Genomic DNA, 25313 nt, shown 5'->3' on the forward strand with positions numbered 1-25313 from the left:
CACGTAAAGCTGATCAACTACTGAGTAAAAGCAATTGCTCATTTTTATTCACCCGGCCTATTATATATGCTGTATAATTTTTTAAAAAGTCGTTTTCTAAATAAAAGTTGTAAATATTTTTAATGCTAACCTTCTTAGTTTTATACAAAAAAGAATACAAAATGAAACTTTTTAGTCGTAACTAGCATGAAAGTTTTCTTTGTTATGTGTTTCTTAAATGACCGATCTTTCCGCATTTCCTTATTCAACTTGCTCGCTTCCTAATTTTTACTTTGATATCTTCCATTTTCTCAAAATCCTTATTTCCTAGCCCTGTATGATCCTCAGAGTGTTCCGTAAAAGGTTAATGCTGCTGTGATTACCGGTTGGGTATAGAAGTGAGTCCGTAAGGCATGCGCTAGAGAATGATAAACCATAACACCCTGTTACATATGTTGATTTTTTTGTACATTTTGGTCTTTTTTTTTTTTGCAAATATATAAATATTTGGATTATTTATAATATTTGATGGTCTTTAACTCCAAAATTTGATTTTTTATTTTATCGGTAGTTGTGTTCTGTTGCTTTTGAGCCGTTGTAGTATAGCATTTTTACGCCTACATCCGTTTTACTCCCCAATAAAAATCTTTTAAATCTTAAATTTTTACTGATATGAGATTTTTACTCCCCCTAAATTTTGCGCTTTATTTATCGTGTTATCTTAAAATGCATTACTAAACCGCATCATTTGCACTTGTTTGATTGGCTTAATTTATAAATGTTTTCTGTATATATGATTACCCTAAGATTGTTGCAAGTTGTCTTTTGTAACTTAAGCGGATGCTGTTACGCGTGCTGCACATTTTGGTTGTTTTATTGTGAAAAGCTAAACGCGTTCTATTGTTTTGTAGTATTTCCCAGGCTTTTTAAAACAATAAACGTTTTTTAGAAACGTTTAAAAAGCAATTGGCGCCAATTTAGCTTGACAACATTTTGATTCTCCAGTCCACTGTGCTTCTTACCCAATTTTTTAAAATAACATTATCTTGTGAGTGAATTTAGACCTCAAATTGAGGACTGTTTTTGTCATGGGTGATCAAAATCACGATCAAAATGAAGACTTTGAACTAGACGCAAATATGTTTGTAATCAAAAGAGGTTTGATATAGTTTATAATTTTAATTCTCTTCGCAAGTTAAACTAGCAACTTTTTGTATGGTCTGTTAGATTTAATTGTAATTTTAGTTTATTGGCATTTTTTTAGTAATTTAAGACATAATTATTTAAATAAAGTATAGATTTTTAAAAGATTACTACTATATTATTACTTGCTATGTACCATTATTAAAACAAATTTCTGTCTAGTTTGAAATAGAGGACTTAAGAAGTTCTTGATGTTTCTCCCTTCTTAATTAAAGTAGTCACAATTATCGAAAGTCAATTTTTTAAATATATTTCATAAATATTAATAGAACAGAGAATTTCTATTAATTCAATATAACCTGTGTCACATCCTAGGAGGATTAACTTCAATATAAAATACTCCATGCCTTTTGGCTCTTAATGGATTTAAAGCTAAAGATGGTGTTTTGATAAACATACTTACCTTAAACAAGTGTCTACTGCACCTGGCTATTGTCATGTAGAAAAGCTAAGATGGTAAGATGGTTAGCATTGTTGACCATCCATGCAGGTACAGCTCTAAAACTCAGTTAAATTTTTCTGAGTTATTTAAAACTATCATTAACATCTAATTATTTCAATCTGTTTCGAAAAATATCATTTTCATTAAAGTAACTTTTTATCTATTTTTATCTTACCTCTACCAAAAATAACCTTTGTATACTTGTATTTGTGAGACATTGTGCATTTGGTTGTTTCTGTTTTTTTATGTGTTCATGTTTAGCACATTGTTTAATCACTGTTTCTTAATTCTTCCCAAAACTGCACTCCTTTTGATGTTGTTTTTAATAAGTCTTTTCTCTTTATTACTTATCCAATATTGCTTTTGTTTTTAAATAAAAGATCAAAATACTCAGTTAACCTTGACTCCTAAACCTTACCTTCATTTACTTTCACTTATTGATTTGCAACTGAGTCCAAGCTAGGGCCTAAGATAATAATATTCAACCCTAGCTTAGCTCAGTTTCTCTTTTTTCTTGTTTAGAAAATTCAAGTTTTATCTTGTACTGTCAGATTCAACTTAAAATCACACTTCTTACAATAAGCTGACTAAAATTTCTTTTTTAATTTTCTAAAAAATTTTTTTAGTTTAATAAAAATTTTGTTTTCTACGTAATCTTTAAAGTTCAAGCACAGACTAAGTTTTATAATTTCTTCTTATAGGCTTAAGCCCCTCTCAAGTATCTTTTGTGTTTTAGCTAGAAAATATTATTTAATGCTTGAGTCCGTCATTTTTTAGAAAACTAAATCTTTTATTTTGTCTAATAAATTAGGTTTTAGCGACTTATGGGTAATCTTTAACAGTGCATTCAAGATCTGAACTTTTTTCTCTCCCCAAAATAAGACAGAACTGTTTGCACTTTCTTTTTTCTAGAATCAAATGAAAACACTCTTCTTAGCATCTCTTTGAAACAGGTTAATCCATTCATATCACTCTGGCTTTTGTTTTTTAAGTTATTTTAACTCTTTCATGTTATTCATATTAGAAAATGCTATTAGGAATGTTTGTCCAAACCACATTTGAGTTATAAACAAAAAACAAAAATGTACATAAAAATTGTAAAATGTGATGTTTAATTTTGTGAAATTTTTTTTTCAGAACTCTCTTCAATACTCTTCAAGCTAGTTAACAAATATTTTACTGAATCTTGTTTTTCCTGTTTATTTGACAATGCCATCTGCAGCATGAGTGTCAATAAATTGGCAGTTTTCAACGATCTCTAAAGATCACTCTGACCCCTATTGCCTAATTAGTCTTTTTACTGTTTATATATCAATAATATTGGTAATGTATTAGTCTGACAATCAATACAGATTTTTATACTTTTGTTCTTCTGCAGACTTGTTGATTATTATAACAGTAAATTTTTTTGTGCATTAAAAAGAAAAAGTAGTGCAAGGGTTATTTTGGGACTGCATTTTAAAATAGGAGATTTTAATTTGATAAAAAATAACTTATCCTGCTCTTAAACTAAGACAACATCAATTGTTTTTAAGGTATGTTGTGTGCAGTGGACTGCACATTTTTTACTTATTTAGTTTTCAGTATTATTACTAAATATTAAAAACTAAAGGAAATGCTTTCAATAAAGTCTTGTATGTTGGCCTTTTTTTAATATCTGTCTTAATATGGTATATCTGAGAAAATCACATTTTGAATATAGTTGGGTCTGTTTAAGTTGCTTATACTTCTGTGTCATTATCATTAGGTGGCTTTTTTTTTTCTTTTCTACAAGTGCTTTAACAGGTTTGCCACCAAAAAGGGAATTCAGGAAAAGTCAGGGAAATTTTAAGTCATTTTATAATGATCAAATATTATCAATATTTGATCATAAAATTTTTTTTTTATAATGATCAAATATAAAAAAAAATTTATCTTGTAAAAAACTTTAAAAAAATTATTTTGGTCTTTCAGATTGTTTACACTTGAAATATAATTGAAGCTGAAAATATCAGGAAATCTCTTTTATACTTTTTAGGTCAATGAAAGTCTAAATGATTTTTTTCAAAATTATCAAATGAATCTAAATATTTGGTTTTGAAACAGCTATCTATGATTTAAATTGCTGTTAAATGCAAATACTTTTACTCTAAATTTTTGGGGCACCCCACTGCAAAAAATTTACTTAAAAGTATAACCACATCTTTAGCAACATTTAATTGCATTATGCCCCAAAGATTCCATTTTTCTTTGAGGGTTTCGTTTTTATCTTCTTAAAGCTTAATGAGTTTAATAATCAATCAAGATTTTTTATGCAGCATCGTGATTGGGAGTTAGCCAGGGATTATCATTTTCCGGATATTTCCAGAGAGGACATTTTTTTCGACTTTGAATTTTTCTGGATATCCAAAACATTTTCAATACATACATGTTCTAGTTATAAATTTTTGTAATATATTCGTTTTTTAGGCTTTTTTACTTATCACTCGTAGAAAAATAAAAGTAAAAAAAAAAACAACTCAGGTAAAAGAAAAATTTCAAGAAAAAAAGGGAAAACATTCCAGATTTTTTCCAGATATTTTACCCAAACCATTTTCCGGATTTTTAAAATATAACCTGGATGATCTATAGAGTTAACTTCTGCAATTTGATTTCACTAAAAGGCAGAAGTTTCTACTGTTACAATCAATGACAATTGGATTTGTTGTAGAATGTAACATTATGGAATTGTGGGGTCAGGATGTGTTATCTCAAGTGTGATGAATAGATTCATGAAAGATAGTTGGCTTATAATTGTTTGATTTCTAATAATTAAAACAAGTTTAAATCAATTTTCTTTTCTGGAAGCTACTAATTACATCAGTCAAGAGTCGATTCTATTTTTTTTTTTAAAACTGATTTTCAGCAGATATGAATATAGCATGTTTGGGGTAATGTTTTAATGTTAAGTTTTTGAGTTTAAATGATAGAAATATTAGGAGGGGAGTAAGCACAATTTCATTGAGAAAATCAGAGAATTTTGTTCAAGAATTGTAGTGGCAACCCTGTTTAGCTAAAACTTGATCTTGTAGAATTTGTCATTTAGCAAAGTTGCATCATTGAATTAAAAGATTTGAAAATAATTTGTCTTTAAAACTTTTTAATTTTTAATGTTTTATTTACAAAACTTAAGATTAAAAAAACTTTTTAGATTATTAGTGTGCAGTTTCAAGAGTTTTTTTTGTTCAGAAGTTTTAGTCATTTGTTTATTAATTAAAGGTTTAAGATTTAGGAACAAAAAACAAATCTTATAGTCAGTTAAGAATGAATCCATAGCACAAAGTTTTGTATTTCTGTGCTTTAGATTTTGTTATTTTTTAAGGTGGTCGTCAGGAAGAGTGTCATTTTGACAAAATAACGTCAAGAATAAAAAAATTGTGCTTTGGTTTGGACATGAAATACATATCCCCAGTAAGCTCTTATATATTGCAAAAACTGTTTTGTTTATTTATATATATATATATATATATATATATATATATATATATATATATATATATATATATATATATATATATATATATATATATATATATATATATATATATATATATATATATATAAAAAAGCTAGTTAACTTAATTTTTATTTTTTATTTATTTTTGAAAATAACATTTAAATTATAGCCTTAATATTTATGTAGTATGCAATCACATGGAAAGTTATTCGTGGCATGTACCCAGGAATTACCACTGTAGAGCTAGACACTCTTGCTGCAGAAGTTGCTGCTTCAATGACTACTAAACATCCAGATTATGCTTTACTTGCAGCAAGAATTGCTATTTCTAACTTACATAAAGAAACAAAGAAAAAATTTAGTGGTAAATTTTTTTATTTAGCTATTTTATTCATAGAATTTTAATACTTTTTTAACAAAACTTGAACCTATAATTTTTTTATAGATACTATTGCTGATTTATATAACTATGTCAGTCCTGAGATTAATATGAATTGTCCAATGGTTTCTGAGGAAGTTTATCAAATAGTACAAAGGAACAAAGAGGTTAGATTTAAAAATATTGTTTAAAATATCAAATATAAATTTATATATCAATCTTATATAATTTGTAAATATTCTTGTTTTAATATTTATAGTCTTTATTTAATTTATATTAGAGGCTAGATGGAGCAATTATATCCAGTCGTGATTTTGAATATCATTATTTTGGCTTCAAGGTATTTTGCTTTAATTTTTTTTACTAATTTTTTTAAAGTCAAAAGTAAATTTATTGCCTAAAAAATTTTTTAAAGTATCTATGCAAATATGAGAACTTATAAAATGGTAATAAAAAGAGGTTTGCTTAGAGGTGTAATTTTTTTTTGTTCCTATACCTAGTTGTTGTTTTTTTTCTCAAAATTTAAAAGAATAAAAATTTTAAGAAAAAAAACTTCAACCAATTTTCTGATAAAAATAAGCTTTATTTCATCAACTCTCTGTTTACACTTTAATTAAAGTTGATTAATTTTAATAAAGAATCTAAAAAAAAAACAATTTAAAATATTAAAAAAAAAGTTTACAAGAATTCAAAAAAAAAAAAAAACGGATCTTTTTGTCTCTGCTTTTTAAAAATATGGCTTTTTATGTTGCATCAAAAGGAGAAAAAGTTAAAACGCAACCTTATTTATTGATTTAAAAGTTTGAAACTTTATAAAAATATATCCTGTCTTTCCTAGTTTATTCTTGACATAGTAATGATCTTATATCAATATTTTAGTCAGCCTAGTATTTATGTTTTATGAATATGTAACATTATATAAATTTGACATTTAGACTCTTGAAAGATCTTATTTGCTAAAAATTAATGGTAAAACTGCAGAGAGGCCTCAACACATGTTGATGAGAGTATCTGTTGGTATACATGGCGAAGATCTTGATGCTGCTATAGAAACGTATAATTTAATGTCAGAAAAATGGTTTACTCATGCCTCCCCTACGTTGTTCAATTCTGGTACCCCCAGACCTCAGATGTCAAGCTGTTTTTTATTAGCTATGCAGAGTGATAGTATTGAAGGAATTTTTGATACTGTTAAACAATGTGCAATTATTTCAAAATGGGCTGGTGGCATTGGTCTTCATATTCACTGTATACGAGCTTCTGGGAGTTATATTGCTGGGGTTAGTAAATAATGTCATAATGAAATACTTTTCTGTTGTATATACTTTTTATTTTCAAATTATTTTTTATAAAAGTAATTTATTATTTATTAAGACAAATGGTCACTCCAATGGAATAATTCCCATGTTACGAGTATTTAATAATACTGCAAGATATGTTGATCAAGGAGGTAACAAGCGACCAGGCTCAATTGCCATCTACTTAGAGCCTTGGCATGCTGATATTATAGACTTTTTAGACTTAAAAAAAAATACTGGTAAAGAGGAACAGGTAATGTTTTCTATGACATCACTTAAATACTGTTTTCATAATTAAAATAATTTAATAATAGTTTATTACAAAAAGTGTTTACATTTCATAATTGAGTAACAAAGTTGAGCAATAATAATAATTTTTTTAAAATGGTTTCTTTTTGCTATTTGCAAAAAAGCAAAAAAAAAACATGTACTTTTCAAAGTTATATTTGCCAAAATTATAATAACAAATATAAAAGTCAAATAAAAAAATAAGTTTTTGTCATCTTAATGAGTTAGGCTGTTACTAATTCTAAAAATAAAAATTTTACTTTGTTTTATACAAATCTTTTATAAACTTGAATAATTTTTTTTTTCTTTTAGAGAGCTCGTGATTTGTTTTTTGGTCTTTGGGTTCCTGACCTATTTATGAGAAGAGTAGAAGAAAAAGGTATGTGGTCATTAATGTGTCCTCATGAATGTCCTGGTTTAGCTGACTGTTATGGGGAAGAATTCGAAGAGTTGTATCAGAAATATGAAAGCGAAGGGCGATATAGAAAACAAATTCCAGCTCAAAAGTTGTGGTTTGCGATTTTAGAATCCCAGACAGAGACTGGAACCCCGTACATGCTATATAAAGATAGTTGCAATAGAAAAAGTAATCAAAAAGTAGGTTTTTTAAGCTTCTTTGAAATAATATTTATCAAATAGATTAATAATATAGCTTAATAAAACTTAATAAAGCTTTTAGAGTTTTGAGTTGAGAGAGATGCAAATAAAATAGAAGTATTAAAATTAATTATTGTTGTCAAATTATTAAAAAAGTTAATGTTGAAAAAATTGTAGTCACATTGAGTTTACTGATTAAAAATAGGCCTAATATAAGTTTATGCAATAAATAATTAAATGATTTAATTGTTTAAATAAAATTAGACGAGTTATTAGAAAAAATATTTTCTATGTATGAAAAAACAAATAAGAAGAGGAAGAGATAAAAAAGAAGAAACCAAGGATTATTTATTTAAATTTTAAATAAAAATTTTCATTCAAATTGATATTCTGTTGCTTAGAGATTTTACATTATAACTGCTGTTTGACTTAATATAAAAAATAGTTAATATTTTTCAATGACAAAGTTGTGCTTAAAATATACATTTGAAATAGAGATAAGCCTTGGTACATTGCTTCAAGGTTTTGATTTATTTTACTAAGTTTTTATTTTACAAAATAACTTTTTTTTCTCTTTAATTTTAAATGGATGATAAACAAACAAATTTCAAGTGATAAATTGTAATTAATAAAATTATAAATGTGATGAAATAAAAAAAAACATAATCAAGTTTTACTACATTTAAAAATTCAAATAAAATTTTTGATTTCATGTATAAAAATATAGATATAAAATTTTTTGATTTGTTTTTTAGAATCTTGGAACCATTAAATGCAGTAATTTATGCACAGAAATTTTAGAATACACTTCTTCTGATGAGGTTTACTATAATTTGCTGTTATTTACAAACTTTTTAAAATCCTTTGACACTTTACAACCATTACTATGTTATTACTTTTAGATTGCTGTTTGTAATCTTGCTTCTATATCTGTAAACAGTTTCGTGACAGTTAATTCGGAAACTGTTACACTTCCATCTGGTGAAACTAAACTCGTTAAGACTGGAGTTTATGATTTTAAGAAATTAAAGTATGTCACCAAAGTGATTACAAGAAATCTAAATAAGGTTATTGATCGAAACTTTTACCCAGTTCCTGAGGCTCGAAATTCAAACATGAGACATAGACCTATAGGTATTGGTGTTCAGGTATTTTGAGACTTATTTTTATTTTTAGATTATTCCAACAAGCTCATTTATATACTTTTTTTATTATTTTGATAAAATTAATGAGTAATTAAAAAAAAAATGAGACAAATCTTAGTGTTGAATATGAATGGAGTGCTTAGATTACCTTGTTTTTACATACATATTGTATTTAACATTTTTTAAATTTATTTCCCCAAACATTTACTGTTATAGTTAAAAAAAAACTATGCAAATAAAAGTTTTTTGATCATAAAAGAAAAGTTATAATAAAAGAAAGCATCTTTGCTGAATGTGAAAAATCATGTAAGATTGAGTTTTGATTAATAGAACAATTATGATAGCTTGTTTGAGCAGTGTCCATGATAGTATTTTAGAGAGAAAAATATGTAACCTTACATTAATTAGGGTGAAAGCTAGAGTAGATCCATTTACAATGTGTTTTTGGACCTTGTCTGAAAGAGAGCCTCACTAATAGTATAACAGTATATCATACAAGAACTAATAAAATATTTATAGATAGAATAGAGTCTGAATGAAATAAAAAATTTAAACTTGTGGATAGTATATATGGTTTCAATAAAAAGTCATTAATAAAGGATATTTTGAGAAGACACAAAGTAGATGATTCATAAAGCCATTCATTAATATTACGATAACTATTGATTGAGCTTGAACTTCTGTTGTTACAGAAGAGATCTTGCATTTATAACTAAGTAAACAACTTTGTGTCCAGGCCTCAACTTGTTAAATTTTATGTTTTTATCTTGATTTTTCCATCAATTATTAGCAACTTGTCATTAAAAGAAACAAAAATAAGTCTAAAAATGTCTTACTTTTTATATTACTTAAATTGTGGTTTTAATGGCTTTCGCATTGTATCTTATGAATTTTTGTCGTGAAAAAGTTTTTTTTTTTAAACAAGCTGTTGTACGGCCTAGCTTTCATTTTGATACAATTTTCATCATGAGAGTTTCTTAAAATAGCTTATTTCAATAATAACTTTTAACTTGCAAATCTGTAACTTCCTAAAACTCATCAATTATTTTCAATATAGGTAAAATATACCATGATGTTTTCATTTGTGTATAATTTATGATAGCAAATGATGATTTGTGCATGCAATATGGATTTTTTGCTTCCAGGCCTAAACTTGTCTGTTGAACTGTTGTGTTTTTATCTTGACTGTTGCATTAAGTATTTGCAATATGTTGTAAAGGGGAACATAAATAACTACAAAGTCTTTTACTTTTGCAAAAGTTTAATTTTGGAATATTGTAATTATCAAGGCTTTTACATTTGTATAGTTTAAAGTTTAATAGACAAGGGTGTGGTGATGCATCTTCTAAATGATTATATTTTTAGTAATCTGATGCTATCTGTATGTTATATTTAATTTGCATACCTATTCTATAACTATTATTATCAAAAATAATAATTAGCAGTTTATACAGAATTTAGTAATTAAATTATCACAATAAAAATGTCCAAAACAGAAAAACTTGAATGATCTAAAGTTTTTAGACAATATTTTTAGAAATTAACTTTTTAATCTATTTAAAAAGTATGAATATATGAGTGATATTTAAATTTTATTTTGCAGAGAACTTGTTGCTCATTCCGTTTTAAGATTTTCTACCAGATGATCTTATTTTGTGATTTTTTTATGCTATTCAATAGTTTTAATGAGTAATTACTAGACTTATAGATCTTAACTATTAAAATGCAATTGAAATTAGGAAATTAATGTAGATTATAAAATAACAAAATTTTCTTTACTCTGATAAAAGATTTAGTTATCTAAGAATAATGGACCCTAGCATTAGGCTTTTTTATTTTTTTATTATTGTATTATTACATTATTACATTAATTTCTTGCAGAAATAAAATCATATTTATCAAAAGTATTGTTCTTCTTGAAAAATAAAATAAATAGTTACAATTAGAAATAGTATCTACGCAACCTATCTAACTAATCTATCTAACCTGAAACTTACAAAAAAGTATTATATCCCCTTCCCCCCCCCCCCCCATTCTTCTCTTTTCTACTCAACTTTAGCGCTACATACAATAATTAGTCAGCGCAAAAAAGAAAAGAAAATACCTTCTGCAACATTTATTGAAAATGAATATGAAATCAACACAAAATTAAGTGGTCTCACAACGACACAAAAAACTAAATTTCGAAAGATATATTAAGAATTACATATTTTTATATTATTTTAATGAGTGTGTATTAATTGTTTATTATGAAGATTTTTACATTTAATTTATTGAAATCTTAATATACTATTGCCACTTTTGTCTTAAGAGTTTTCTTTTGGATATATATTTCTTTTTCACTGGTGGGTATTTAAGGGCGGTTTTTAAAGTAATATAACAATTTATGTTCAATGAAAGCCTCCACAGAAGAGAGCTAATAATCTTCTAATTATTACTTAAATTCTCCTTGACGTTTTTTATGGACAAACTCTTACACTATGATGTAACATAGTATCATCAAAAAAAATATTTTAAAAATAGAAAAAAGGAAAAAGTTTCGAAAATAGTAGACACGAACTCATAAGATTTGTATTTTACATTTATTGCGAGTTCCATTTAATAATTAATATTAATTATCTTTATTAATATTATTCACATAGCGAAGTAAAGTTACAATTACCAAGTCTCAGCAAAAATAACAACAAATATTTAATTACAAAAGAATATTGATTGCAAGCGATTGTATGCAATCTTGCAACAAAGAATATATAAATAAGAATAATTATTTTTTCATTTATAGTCATTAAATGTTATGACCAAAAATTATTAAATTTATTCCATAACACAAAATAAAAATGTTTGTAGCAACAATAAAAAACAGAATAAAGATTTTTTTTTCTTTCTTAAAATCGTGATTGCTTGTTCAAATAATATCATATTTAAATAAATACGTTGTTTAGGTAAAATGGGCATCATAGTTCAATAATGTGATCTTTTCTGATTATTTATTGGCAATTTTTTTAAATTATAAGTTCCTTGAGCTGGGATCTATAGTAGATTTAGCACTTTTTCAAAACTTTTTCATTAAAATTAAGTTAACACTGTTTAGCAGAATTGATCTAAAGGCTCAAAAATGATGTACTTTCGATTCACGAAACGAGTAATAAATAAGTAAAAAGGAATTTTAGTTGATGCCGATAAGTAAAAAAAGATTATAATCGTGCAATCACCTAATTTAGTTGATATAAAATACCAAACAAAAAATAAAAAAACAATAACTGAGAACTTACTGTAATATAAGCAGCTTCTCTATAATTTGAATAAACTTTGTTGACAAAACACACATAAAACTTGAAGTAGAGTTTGCAGTAAGACTTAATAAGTTATTTGAATTTTCAGCCAATGCAGGCTAAACTTTTAAAGACATAGCATTTGCTGGTGTTATATATATATATATATATATATATATATATATATATATATATATATATATATATATATATATCAATATCAATATCAATATCAATATCAAAATTATGAATAAAATAAATTTGTTGATTTTTTTCTTTAATTTCTTGCTTACTTTTTTTATACATTATTTGCTGATGTCAAAACATTGAGAAGTGAATTTTACAAGCAAGATGCCAAGAAAATTTCTAAAATCACTGGGAAAATCCCAATTTTCGAGAAGTTTTTTCTAAAAAATATTTTCACAGTTATGCAATTGCATAGTTATACCAATAATGGCAGTTTTATTTCAAGTTTCACAAAATTAATAAATTAGAATTTCTTTTGCTATTTTTCTATTAGTATTTAATAATAATAATTTTTCAATATTTCTTGGAATTATTAACTTTAATTTGGCAAACTTTATTTGGAGAATGGGATTTTTTTTATGAGCATTTAGGAATACTGCGTTTGACAGGACCCCACAGGGCTTGTTTACACCATGTGTGTAGGAGTGAATTTTTATCAAAGAGACTAAGATATCAACCTAAAGAAAATCACAAAAGTAATCATTGTCATAGTGTTAATCTGCATAAGAAATGCAAGATAAAAGTTTTTGTGAAAAAAAAACAACAAGAAGGAACTAAGCTTAAGCTATGGTCAGAGACAAGAACAAATTAAGATAAAAAGGTATGTCACAAAAGCAAACTATGGGTAAAAGATTGAGAAAACCAAAAGCTTTAGGCTTTGATGCTAGTAGAGTCAGAGGGTTCAAAGTTTAAACCAATGAATAATGGCAATATTGGCCAATTAATAAAGAGAAAAAAGTTTGATCATTTTGATAAGAAATTGTTTTAAAGTAAGTAGCTCCAAGACAGCACTGTCTTAGGCAGAAATAGAATGTTAAAAAACAAAAAAAAAAGTGATTGATTAAAGTGGGTCTAAATAAAAGCTTATTAAAGAATAGTTGTTTATATGTAGTTGTATTGCAATAAATATGATTTAATGGGTGGACAGTTTTTTTTGTCAACAAATATGAAGAAACTTTTTCAAAATAAAATTCATACTGAATAGCATTTAAGAATTTTATTTTAACAATTTGTAGTTAATGTTTTTATATATTAAGTATTTGTTGGTTAGTTTTAAGTTCTTGATTTAAATTATTTGAGAGAATTTTAATCAAACATGGTACTTGACACTACAAAAATAATAAACAACATAAAGCATTTGCTTAATGTTAATTATTTTTGCTCGTCTTTTAAATGTCTTGTTTTAAATTTTTTTTACATAAATCAACAGTAGTAAATGACCAGGGTTGATATTTGCCTGGGGCCGGGGCTGCATAAACATTTATACATCCTAAAATACTCTTTTTTTTTAAAATATATTTGATTTTGTATATATATATGCACTTATAAACATCATTATGATCAACATGATCATCATCAGCAGCAGGCTTTACCCTCCCTCTTTTATGCTGTTTCGCAAATCATGGTCAATGCTCAAACGACCTATTATCTCTATTACAATAAACCAAAACTCATTTTTGCTTGGCCTTTTATTAAACAAGTTACATCCTTTTACTGTATCTGTCCCCATTTATTAAATACTGGTATAAATATATGCTAGAATTTAATAAATAGTAAATGTAAGTATAAAATTATAATATAAAGAATTATAACTTTGTTTCTAGCCCCTGCTAAATCTTACAATTTTGCCGTGACCGGATTTGCAAAAAGTCTCATTTTTAGCCAGGACCCTGGTCGTTTACTGCTCAACAGGAGTATTGATTTAAAAATGATTTTCCACTGTTAACTCAAAAGTTTTTAAAAATTTTCTTAATACTATTACTATTTTAAATTCAACACTAAGCTGTCTAGCTATGAAAAACCTTGCAAATGTAAAGATTTATTTTAGTAACATTTTGTATTCATGTTTCTATATTTGTTTTTCAGTGGTTTATGTATGTTAATTTTAAAAAGCGCACAATTTTTGTTAATCAGTTGTTGTTGTTTTTGTGCATTTAAATTTGGTGATCATATAGATTTATAGTGAAAAATTTGAATTGAACTATGGCTTGTATGCCAAGGTCTTCATTTTAAATGGTCTGCGGTCTGTAAAACTGTTTTAAAGAGTTTTCAAGCTTTGTTTTTAGTTATCTATTTTACGTCTGTGAGCTAAAAACAAATATACTGTGTAATAGGGGTGTACCGAATTGGAAATTTTGAATTACAGCTGGAACTGGTTTGCCAGAATTGTAGAAAAAATTACAGCCAGAGAATTACAGAATGAGATTTATATTTATGTAGTTTACAATTTTTTACTCCCTTTGACAAAAACCCTGTTAGTTATTCGAAGTTTTTCTTTGTTTGAATATACCATTCCGTTGCATTTCAAAACGTAACGTTACCAAACGTTTTCAAAATATTATAAACGAAATAATGTTATTAAAATATAATTAAAAAATCGAAAAGTAGTGTGGTAGAAGTTTCAATATTTTTAGTTAGTCCTTTTTCTAAATCTTAAAGATTTAGAAAAAGGACTAACTAAAAAAAAAGTTGCATAAAAGTTCAGTGTTCCTCAAAACACTTTAACTTACTGGATTACGCATGAAAAAAAACATAATTAGCAAGTATGAGTCAGGTCAATTTGGGGCAAAGAGACAAAAGTTAAGTTTGGAAAAGCATGATTCTGTTGATAAAGCTGTATATAAATGGTTTATGAGCGCACGTGAACGAAATGTACCGATTGGTGGACACATCATTAGAGAAAAAGCTTTAGGTTTTGCAAAAGAGCTCAACATTGCAGATTTTAAGACTTCAGAAGTGTGGCTTGATCGGTGGAAAAATAGACATGTTGTTTTTCAACTATTTCTGGCGAGGAAAGGTCATGTACAGCAGAAAAGGCATTAAGTTGGGAGTAAACCCATTTACCCACTATCCTCTCAAGGTATGAATTGAGAGATGCTTACAACGCTGGCAAGTTTGGTTTATTTTATCAGCAGTCATCAGCGTAAACCTTTCATCTAAAAGGTTAACGATGTGCTGGAGGAAAATTAAGCAAAGTTTGTTTAACAGGCTTAGCAGCAGGAAATTGGGTTGGTGAAAAGCTGCCTATGTTTATAATCGGAAAAGCAGAAAAACCACGATGTTTCAAAGGTGTCAAAAGAGTACCTTGTCAGTTCAATTCCCAAAATAATTCCTGGATGGACTCTGAAATCTTTACTGATTATGTAAGGAGACTTGACACAAAGTTGAATGCTGAGGGTAGAAAAGTTGCACTAATCATAGATAACTGCCCAGCACATCCTAATGTTGAAAATCTCAAACCAATCGAATTAGTATTTTTACCACCAAACACAACCTCTAAAATGTAACCAATGGACCAAGGAGTCATAAGGGCATTGAAGACTTTTTATCACACGAATGTCGAGGCATCAGATAAATTACATCAATGCTGGTAAAACGACCCCAAATATCAACATTCTTGAAGCTATGAGCATGTTGGTCAAGTCATGGGATGCTGTATCGACTAACACTGTAATAAATTATTTTAGAAAGGCAGGCATCTCAAAGGAATTTCAGGTTGCAAGTATAAATGGTGAAGAAGATCCTTTTGAATTGCTTGAAGAAAACATCAAAGAGCTTAGATCACGTGGCTTAGTAGAGAAAGATTTTGCTGTTGAAGATTATGTAAATGTAGATTTTGATATTTGTACAAGTGAAGCAATCACTATCACAGATCAAGAAATTCTGGATTTCATTTTAATCAACGATTGTGCTGAGGCAGATGAGATAGACAAAAATTGCGTCTCGTAAAGCCAAAATTATCAGAGGTTGCACATGCAATAAAATTATTTGAATGTTGGTCTCTTTTTTGAAAATAACGGCATCAAAATTCGACAATCATTAAACCTAGTATCAAAGCTGTTTGATAAACATTCTTTAGAGGCAAAAAAGCAATCGAAAATGGATGATTTTTTCGAAAAATTGTAAATATTTTATTTCTTTATTTTAGATTGTTTTTTTTTAGAAGGTAAAGACTTAAACGGCATCTTATTCCAAAGTTTTTTTTCTTTTTTACTTTCTACTACTGATAAAATTTAATAGTAACTTAAAATTGGTCACTTAATAGAAGATTTTCAGTTATTCAAACTTTCGGTTATTCGAAGTAAATTCTTGTTCCCCTTGGAGGTTCGAATAACTGGGAGTTTACTGTGTGCGTATATATATATTTATACATGTGTATATATATACACACATACATATATATGAAATATTTACTGTATTAGGCATCCTATACTTTTACATAGTTTGGTTACATGCTACATAGTAGGGACATACCAATTATATATATATACACATACATATACATATATTTATATACATAAATATATATATATATATATATATATATATATATATATATATATATATATATATATATCAGAATTAGGGTCGCCATTCGGCAATTCCAACCCTAAAGTGTTTAAGGTTGGTAAAAAATTTATTTGCAATTGTTTTTAGGGCTATAAACAGGTATGTATTACTTGCGTACAAAACTTTTAAATATAAACATAAAGAATATTTATTGGCTTTAGTACATGCTTATCTTATAGCCTGCTGCTATATCCGTTAACTTATAGCCTCCTGCTACAAAAGAATGCTACTATGCCCATTATCTTATAGCCTGCTGCTACAAGGGAGTGTTGCTACATTGACTAACTTATAGCCTGCTCCTACAAGGAAGTGCTGCTAGATTGACTGAGGATTTAGCATAGGGCAGCAATCTTTTTTCTTTAATTAGTTCAATAAAATTTCTAATGTTTATAAACTCTCCCCTAACAAGAGTGAAACAAGCTAAAAAATAAAATGATTTAAAGCTCTAAACTGTAGCTTTACCTAAAATTACGATTTGTTAAGAATTTAGTATTTTTTTTACCTAGGTTTACCCAGAGTTCTTCATTGCCCTGTAGGACAATGATTTTTTAATTTAATTTACACAGTCTGTGTCACATGTCTTAAATAAATAAAGTAAAAAATAAATTTCAGCATTCCAGCCTGAAATATTATAATTCTGGCCGGAACCAGAATGTCCTAAAAGTCACAAATTGCGTTCGGAATGGAATTCTGGTATGTCCCTACTATGTAACCTGTATATGTGCTAACATATATGACTACATATGTGCTAATAAACTTTTTAATAATCTTTTTAAGTGTAATTTTGATGGCAAATGATGATTTGTACATACAATAGAGATTTTTTGCTTCCAAGCCTTAACTTGTCTATTAAACTTGGTGTTTTTATCTTGGCTGTTGCATCAAGTATTTGCATCATGTCGTAAAGGGGAACATAAATAATTACAAAGTCTTTTGCTTTTTGCAATAGTTTATTTTTTGGAATATTGTAATTTTAAAGGCTTTTACATTTATATACTTTAAAGTTTAGTAGACAAGGGTCTGGTGATGCATCCTCTAAATGATTATATTTTTAGTAATCTGATGCTATCTTATTTTTTTTTTTTTTTTGTTTTCAACTGTTGGTTTTGTTGTTTTTTTTACTTAATTTGATTGTCATTTCTTCTTAATTTGCTATTGTAGGGTCTAGCTGATGCGTTCATTTTGATGCGATTTCCATTTGAATCTGATGAAGCTAGTCTACTTAATAAACAGATTTTTGAAACAATTTATTATGGTGCATTAGAAGCATCTTGTGAATTAGCTGAAAAAGATGGAACCTATGAGAGTTACCAAGGGTCACCTGTTAGTAAAGGAATACTTCAATATGATATGTGGAATGTGACACCAACAAATTTGTGGAACTGGGCAGAACTAAAAGCAAAAATTGCTCTGTGTGAACCTTAATGTTTTTATTAGTTGTGAAGCTGTTTTTTTTTTTTATTCTTTAAGTTTTACCCTATTTTTACTTTATTTAGCTATTTCTAACAGTTTTTTAAGCAATATTAGTCTTCTTGTTTTTAGCTATGGTATTAGAAACAGTTTATTAGTTGCTCCTATGCCAACAGCTTCTACAGCTCAAATTCTTGGCAACAATGAATCAATTGAACCATACACTAACAATATTTATTCTAGAAGAGTGCTTTCTGGAGAATTTCAAGTTGTCAATAAACATTTAATGAAAGATCTCACAGATCTCAACTTATGGGACGATAACATGAAGAACACGCTGATTGCTCATAATGGCTCTGTACAGGTTAGATGTTTATAGGCTGACTTTGGTATAATGTATATAATTGAATGTTACTTATACTTATTTTTTGTTCTTGTTTAGAATATTGATGAAATTCCGGCTGATATCAAGGTTTTGTACAAAACAGCGTGGGAAATAAAGCAAAAATCATTAATAAATATGGCTGCAGATAGAGGAGCTTTTATTGATCAAAGTCAATCCTTTAATGTATTTTTAGGTGAACCCAGCTTTTCTACTTTAACTGCTATACATTTTTATGGTTGGAAAAAGGTAGTGTTTTTAGACTTTTCTTGTGGTGGTTTAGACTTTTCTTTATAACTGTTTCGTTGCTTGTTGACTTCAATATAAATATCCTGGAGCTTTACATGTTCTGTGTGTGTGTGTGTGTATATATATATATATATATATATATATATATATATATATATATATATATATATATATATATATATATATATATATATATATATATATATACACACACACACACTCATATATATATGTACACACACACACACACACACACACACATATATATATATATATATATATATATATATATATATATATATATATATATATATATATATATATATATATATATACACACTCATATATATATATACACACTCATATATATATGTACACACACACTCATATATGTACACATATATATATATACACACATACATATATATCGGAATTAGGGTCGCCATTCGGCAATTCCGACCCTAAAGTGTTTGAGGTTGGTAAAATATTTATTTGCAATTGTTTTTAGGGGCTAAAAACGGGTATGTATTACTTGCGTACAAAACCCGCTGCTAATGCTATTCAATTTACTGTCGACCAAAACAAGTTAAAGCAAAGCAACACTTTAAAACAGACTGATGATGATTTAAAAAGCTTGATTTGTTCATTAGAAAATAAAGACCAATGCATGTCATGTTCTGGTTAATATCCTGAATTATTTATATAAAAAATAATACTAGTGTCGTCAAAATTATGCAGAATACACTCGATCTTTATTTATTTAACAGTTATTTATTATTGATGTCTAAGTTTTGTAAAATTTATTGTCTATATTTGATATGTACATATAAATTATCAAATGCTCGTTTCATTATTTAGCGTGGAAGTAAAAATAAAGTTTTTATTAAGTGAAAATGATAATGTAAATATTTGTTACTTGCTAGAGTCCTAATAATATCAAAAAGTATTTTAATAATTAGCAAAATGATTCATTTTAATATAGTATTTTGATTGTTTCCTAAGAAGCCAAATCAATTGTCCAATATTTTAGGAAACTTAAAAATAGGAGGGGTAGCCATAACTTTTTGATGAGGGTCAAGCTTTTTTAGCTGTTAACTGTTTCTAATGGCAATTGGCAGCTGACTGGTTCAAGGTTCTAAAAGTATTCTGTAAGTACAAGTCTTGTCTAAGAAGAGTGCCTTCTTGGCCAGACTTGAATAAAGCGGTTATAAAGAAATGATTTGATAAAAATGACAAACTTTCCCAGATACACCATATAAAGCAAGCTTATGGAAAAGATCAACATGCCAAACTTTATCGAAAGCTTTAGATATACAAAAAGCACTGGCCCTTGCTTTGCCGCTTCCATCTAATGCTCAATAGAATTATTCATTTGTAGCAGTTAGCGAGTCAGCCGTAGAATGAATAGGTTGAAAACCAAGTTATTAGACATAATATGGGATGTTAGAAATTTGTTGATTAAAGACTCAGAGTTGCAGGTTTCAGAATGTTCACCAGAGTTTTTAAAACTTGAACCACAAATTCCATTTTCCATCTGGCAGAAAAACAAGATTCAGTCTTTAAAGAGAGTTTTTGGGAACACTTTGGCAAGGCTAGGACAGGTATGTTGTCTGAACCACAAGCCGTGAAGAGTTTACCATGGAAGTAGAATGAGGATTGACTTATAATTGACGAGTACGAATTAAAGCTCTCATAACTGCTTGAATCCAGGTGGTTACGTAGGAAGTGCATTGAGAGAGAAAAGACATCAGACCAAGGATCGTCACAAAGAAAATCACGATAAGAATCCTAGCAAGTTTTAGGATAATAGTAGTGTGATGATAGGGTGATTTCAAAAAAGAAGTACAAGATGAAAGATTTATTGAAACCATTGGATTATCGGAACCACCTAATAGAGAACACAAGCTACGGTCACAGACAAGGTACAATCAAAGAGTGAAGGTAAGTGATTAGGTTTGTCTAAAAAGTAAGAGATAATGTTACATCTATAAGAGTGCAGTCTTGAGACGAAAGGAACAAAGAGAATAAAGAGAAAGATGATTGAGTGAAGAGGTGATTAGCGGAAACACATAAAAGTATGGTCAGATTATTCAAGCCTAATTTCTTAAGAAGTAGATGAATTGATGCGTAAGTATACGCTCCAGCCAAACATGTGGCTATCGGATTTTTTGCAAATCAAAGAATAGTAGCCATGCAGAGATCTGAAGAAGGAACTGCCAAATTGAAATTAGTTTTACAAACAGCAAGAAAGTCTGGCGAATTTTGCAAGAGGTAATATTCAATTGATGCAAAGTTACTTTGAAGACCACAAATATTTGTGAAAGATATATTGAAACAGTTAGGTGGTGGTGATGGTTTTATATATTTAATATTATTGGTTACTTTATGTATGGTTTAAGTAAAGAGAACCTGACTCAATACTAGATAAAGCATGGCATACAAAGCAGTGAGATGTACAGTTGTCTCAGTCCTGCTAACTAACCAAAAGTTGTAACTTAGGGCTCCTTATATGGCCCTGACATTGCACACCAAAAAACTAACAGGAAAACCATTCATGCGCAACATGGCACTGTTAATTCTCTGATATTTTTATAGGTGTTAATTGAACCTAATTGAACTCTGTAAGCTTTTACAGAGTTCGAGAAACCTTACGACTAGCCGTCATCGAAACCATTAAACTGAGTTTTAGAGCTGCTTTTACAACTGTAACCTCATGAGAAAATGAATGTGAAAAATATTAAAAACCGAGATTACTAAAATATATTGAAAACCTTCAAAATTGGCGCTTTTTTTTTGAATGAGAGAAAAGTTGCAATATTTTTGAATAAACTAGAGTACTCAGAGAAGAATACTCAGCACAAATTGTCTCAAAGGATCCATTTTCACATTTTTCTCTGATAGAAAATAAAATAAAAAAGCGCAAATTTTAAAGGTTTTCAATATTTCTCAGTAAGGGTTGATCATAAATTACGTCAATCTGTAGGGGGAGGGGAAGGGTTAGTGGTTTTGTAACAGCTCGTGTGAGACTTATTACTAAAGAGTTACGATGTCGTGACGAGGGGGGAGGGGTCAAATATTGCGTGACATAATTTGTGGAGAACCTAATTTCGGTTAAAACATTTTTAAAGTTTTATAAGTTAAAATTGTAACGCAACGTTTCCATATACTTTTGATTATGCTGATAATGAATCTCTAACAATGGAAAAGTAAAATGAAGCATAGTTAAATTTAGATATAGTAGTACAAACACTGATTAAAAGTTACAAGATTAAAGCTCCTAAAAACGTCGAAAAAGTTTGTCAGATAATTTATAGCTTAACAGCGTATGTGAAGGACAAAATGATAGAGGAACGCTGATAATATCCAATCGAGGAAAGTTTTCCTATGTGAGTAATGAGGCAACATTTAAACAAATTAAAGTCACGAACATCCATATTTTTAGATTCAACAATTACAATGAAAATCTTGGTATAATCAAAATGATCAATCGAGCAAATAATGGCTCATCATCAAACTAGAGCAAAGATGAATCAGACGAAGAGAGTCTCAGTGTGCACCTCTCTGTTTAGCAACAAATGATGAAGAATATGAAGACGAAAATAATACTGACGCAAACTCTGATAAAGAAAACAAAGATGAGGAAGCATTTGAGTACAATACTGTTTTGTTTATTACTAAAACTCTCGAAGATGTGCAAACTATTGTAAATAAATTCAAGTATAACCCTAAATTAGTCAAATCACTTAAAGAAAATGCTCATTGTTTAGAAACCCAATTCAAATTTCTGGTTCTCGGTGTCTGAATTCGATGGAACAGTGCATTGAAAATGTAGACGACTGTCATTGACATGATGACAGCTATCAAAAAGACTCTTCAAGCATTATCACATGAATGGTCTAATTATTTAGAGACGAGCGTTCCTGTATTAGTAGCAGCTCTTCATTGATTCCATGAGTGGCGGTGACTCTGACTTAAACAGAAGGAGCTTTGAAATTTTTATTGAAGAAATTAAGAACAGAGGAAAGTTTTATTAATGGTCATTTTCTTGAAAAAATTGAAAAAGAGATTTTTTAAAGGCGTCCGATCTCAACTGCCAGTTTGCTAATATTTCTCACCAATCAAGGAGTTCTTAATGAGCCGAATATGTCCTCATCTTGCTTTCATCAAATAAAGAAACTACTGAAGAAGCAAAAAGGCTTCGACAAAAACATTTTTTCACTCCATCCAGTAATGATGAAAGTGATGAATTAAAAGATGCGTTAAAATTAGTTAAGCCAACATCGATTCGATGTGAGAAAAATTTTTCAATTTCAAGCGACCATCGTAGTTAGAGGCGGGAGAGAAGGACAGCTGCAACTGACTTAAGTTTTTTGAAAAATTATTTTAAGAAACAACATTAATTCGATAAATGTAGAAAATTTATGATTCATAGCTAATAATAAAAAATCATAAAAAACAAACATTTCTGAAAATTTCACGTTATTTCAATACTTTTTTACTTTTCTTGGTTTTCGTACGAGGTCTTAGAAAATACTGCTTTGAATGAATCGAGAACCGATAAAAAACCCCAATATTCTGAAAGTACAGGGTGGGGTGCGAGATCGGTTAACAGAATTATTCTGCTTACCCCTAAAGTCTTTGCCTAGATGTCTTCTACAAAACAGTAGCTGGATGCATTTAACATCTGCCCAAGATAAGTATTTTTATTGACACCATCTTTAGCCTATACTCAACCGAGAAATCCGAGTCAGAAAAAATTTAATTGCGGAGTTTATTCCTTCTTGTTTTTGTCTAAAAAAGCAAACCCTACAAAGCAACAGGACATAGCGCAGGTAGTACTATGTTACATGATACCAGTAATAGATTGATCGTGATGATACTGAACCTGATCTAACCTGGAGTAGTTAAAAGTAGTTACTTTCTGTACTTTAAAACATTAAGCAGAATATTTTTGAAATGAATTAGGAAAATAAAATTTAACGAAATACTGGAAATTATGGAGGGTTCAGACTGAACACAAACATACATATAGTAACTCACGGGTGAATAAACACCGTGTCAGAAATTCAGACAAGATATAAAGATTCATATAGTAATTATGCTGATAAAATCCTGACTTATATAATCTACGATAAAGTTCCTGCCAATTTACCTCAATCCATTGTAGATGGTATTGCGTAAAATCCTTAGAACTAATTCCTGTTGCTCTAAAATATAAATGTACTCAAATATACCAAGCTTGAAATAGTCAGCAGCCTTAAATACCTTAGAATCATGTTTAATGAGAATCTTAATTGGGATGAACAATGGATAAAAGTGCGCAACAATACAAAACCAGTACCATATCTAATCAAACAAATTGGACACAATTAGCCCAACCTTCTTTAAGTTTATAGAACTTACGCTGTTTGCCACCTGATATATAATGCTCCTGATCTTACTTTGTGCAATTCTGCTGCAAAAAAAGAGATTTAATATTTCCTTAAAATTTCCCTAAAAAATATTGGAATTTATGTAACCAATTTGAGTGGTTTTAATATTAGTTTTTCCTTTAAAGAGTAACTAGACAAGATCTGTATTAACAACCTTAAAAAGATCCTTGCTGACTCATGTCGTCCTGTAAACACTAAATTAGCTCCAATAGAAGAAATAGATTGTCTTGTCCCTATTGACCCCTCAGTTCTGAGCATAAAAATTTATATGTTATAGTTTGACTATGTAAACATAAATGAGGCACAGTGGCACCAAATGAATACAAAATAACAATAAAAAACTGTCATGCAAATTAACTTGTAAAAGTACAAAATATATAAAGTTGGTAAAGTTTCTTTTTTCATACTTATTTATTTCACATTTGAAAGTTTTATTTTTTGACATGATTTACTGCGGGAAGGTAATGTCATTGCCAAATCAAATTGTTGCCAACGGTATGAGCCTGAGTTACTTTTAAAGAAAAAACTAAAATCAGCTGTCCCTGTTATTTTGTGGTCATTTAAAAAACTTTTGTTGTTTTTGATTCTATTTGATATTTCACTGTCCCTATTCACCCCATTTTACGGTACCAATATTTAACTTCCCTTGGCACTCAGTCAGAGGCACGCAGAGACTCTATGTAGCCAGGGATTAATAATAATTCTCTGAATGCCCAAATAAAAGATATATTAAAACAAACTGTTTTAAGCTCTCAAAAATTAAAAATTAAAAATTTTTAAAATTCAAAAGCATTCAAAAATAATGGCTATACAAAGTTTGAACACCCCATATGATTGCATATATTGATAATATGATTGCATATATTGATAATATGATTGCGTATATTGATAATATGATTGCATATATTGATAATATGATTGCATATATTGATAATATGATTTATGTACTATTCTTTAACAAATTGATATTCATGGATAAATTTTAATTTTAAATTTTCATTTATCCATGAATATCAATTTATTAAAGAATAGTACATAAAATATATCATCAATATATGCAATCATCACAATTGATAATTGTAGTCTGGGAAAAAAATGTTTCATATCTGGAAGTTAGCTATCTTATATATACACATACTGAAACTTTTTAGTCTGTGTAATAAGTA

At 28.4% G+C, this 25313-nt stretch overlaps 2 protein-coding genes across 2 annotated transcripts in view; both read left to right on the forward strand.

Moving 5' to 3' along the window:
* Positions 1-739: 739 nt before the first annotated feature.
* On the forward strand, positions 740-19554 carry LOC100202999 (ribonucleoside-diphosphate reductase large subunit). The gene is made up of 14 exons (XM_065811338.1): positions 740-1137; positions 4965-5053; positions 5286-5463; positions 5545-5645; positions 5759-5818; positions 6414-6758; positions 6853-7029; positions 7377-7661; positions 8417-8482; positions 8564-8809; positions 17836-18086; positions 18217-18448; positions 18527-18715; positions 19224-19554. Exons 1-14 carry the CDS (start codon positions 1068-1070, stop codon positions 19398-19400), a joined length of 2466 nt encoding a protein of 821 aa, XP_065667410.1. The 5' UTR covers positions 740-1067; the 3' UTR covers positions 19401-19554.
* A 5723-nt stretch (positions 19555-25277) lies between these two features.
* The window catches only part of LOC101241167 (dedicator of cytokinesis protein 3), a 179575-nt gene continuing 179539 nt past the window's right edge, over positions 25278-25313 (forward strand). Inside the window, exon 1 of the mRNA XM_065811340.1 lies at positions 25278-25310. The gene's annotated coding sequence lies outside the window, so the exon portion shown is untranslated. The remainder of the gene's footprint in view (positions 25311-25313) is intronic.

Source organism: Hydra vulgaris, chromosome 12 (genome assembly GCF_038396675.1).
Source record: "Hydra vulgaris chromosome 12, alternate assembly HydraT2T_AEP".
Classification (NCBI taxonomy): Eukaryota; Metazoa; Cnidaria; class Hydrozoa; order Anthoathecata; family Hydridae; genus Hydra; species Hydra vulgaris.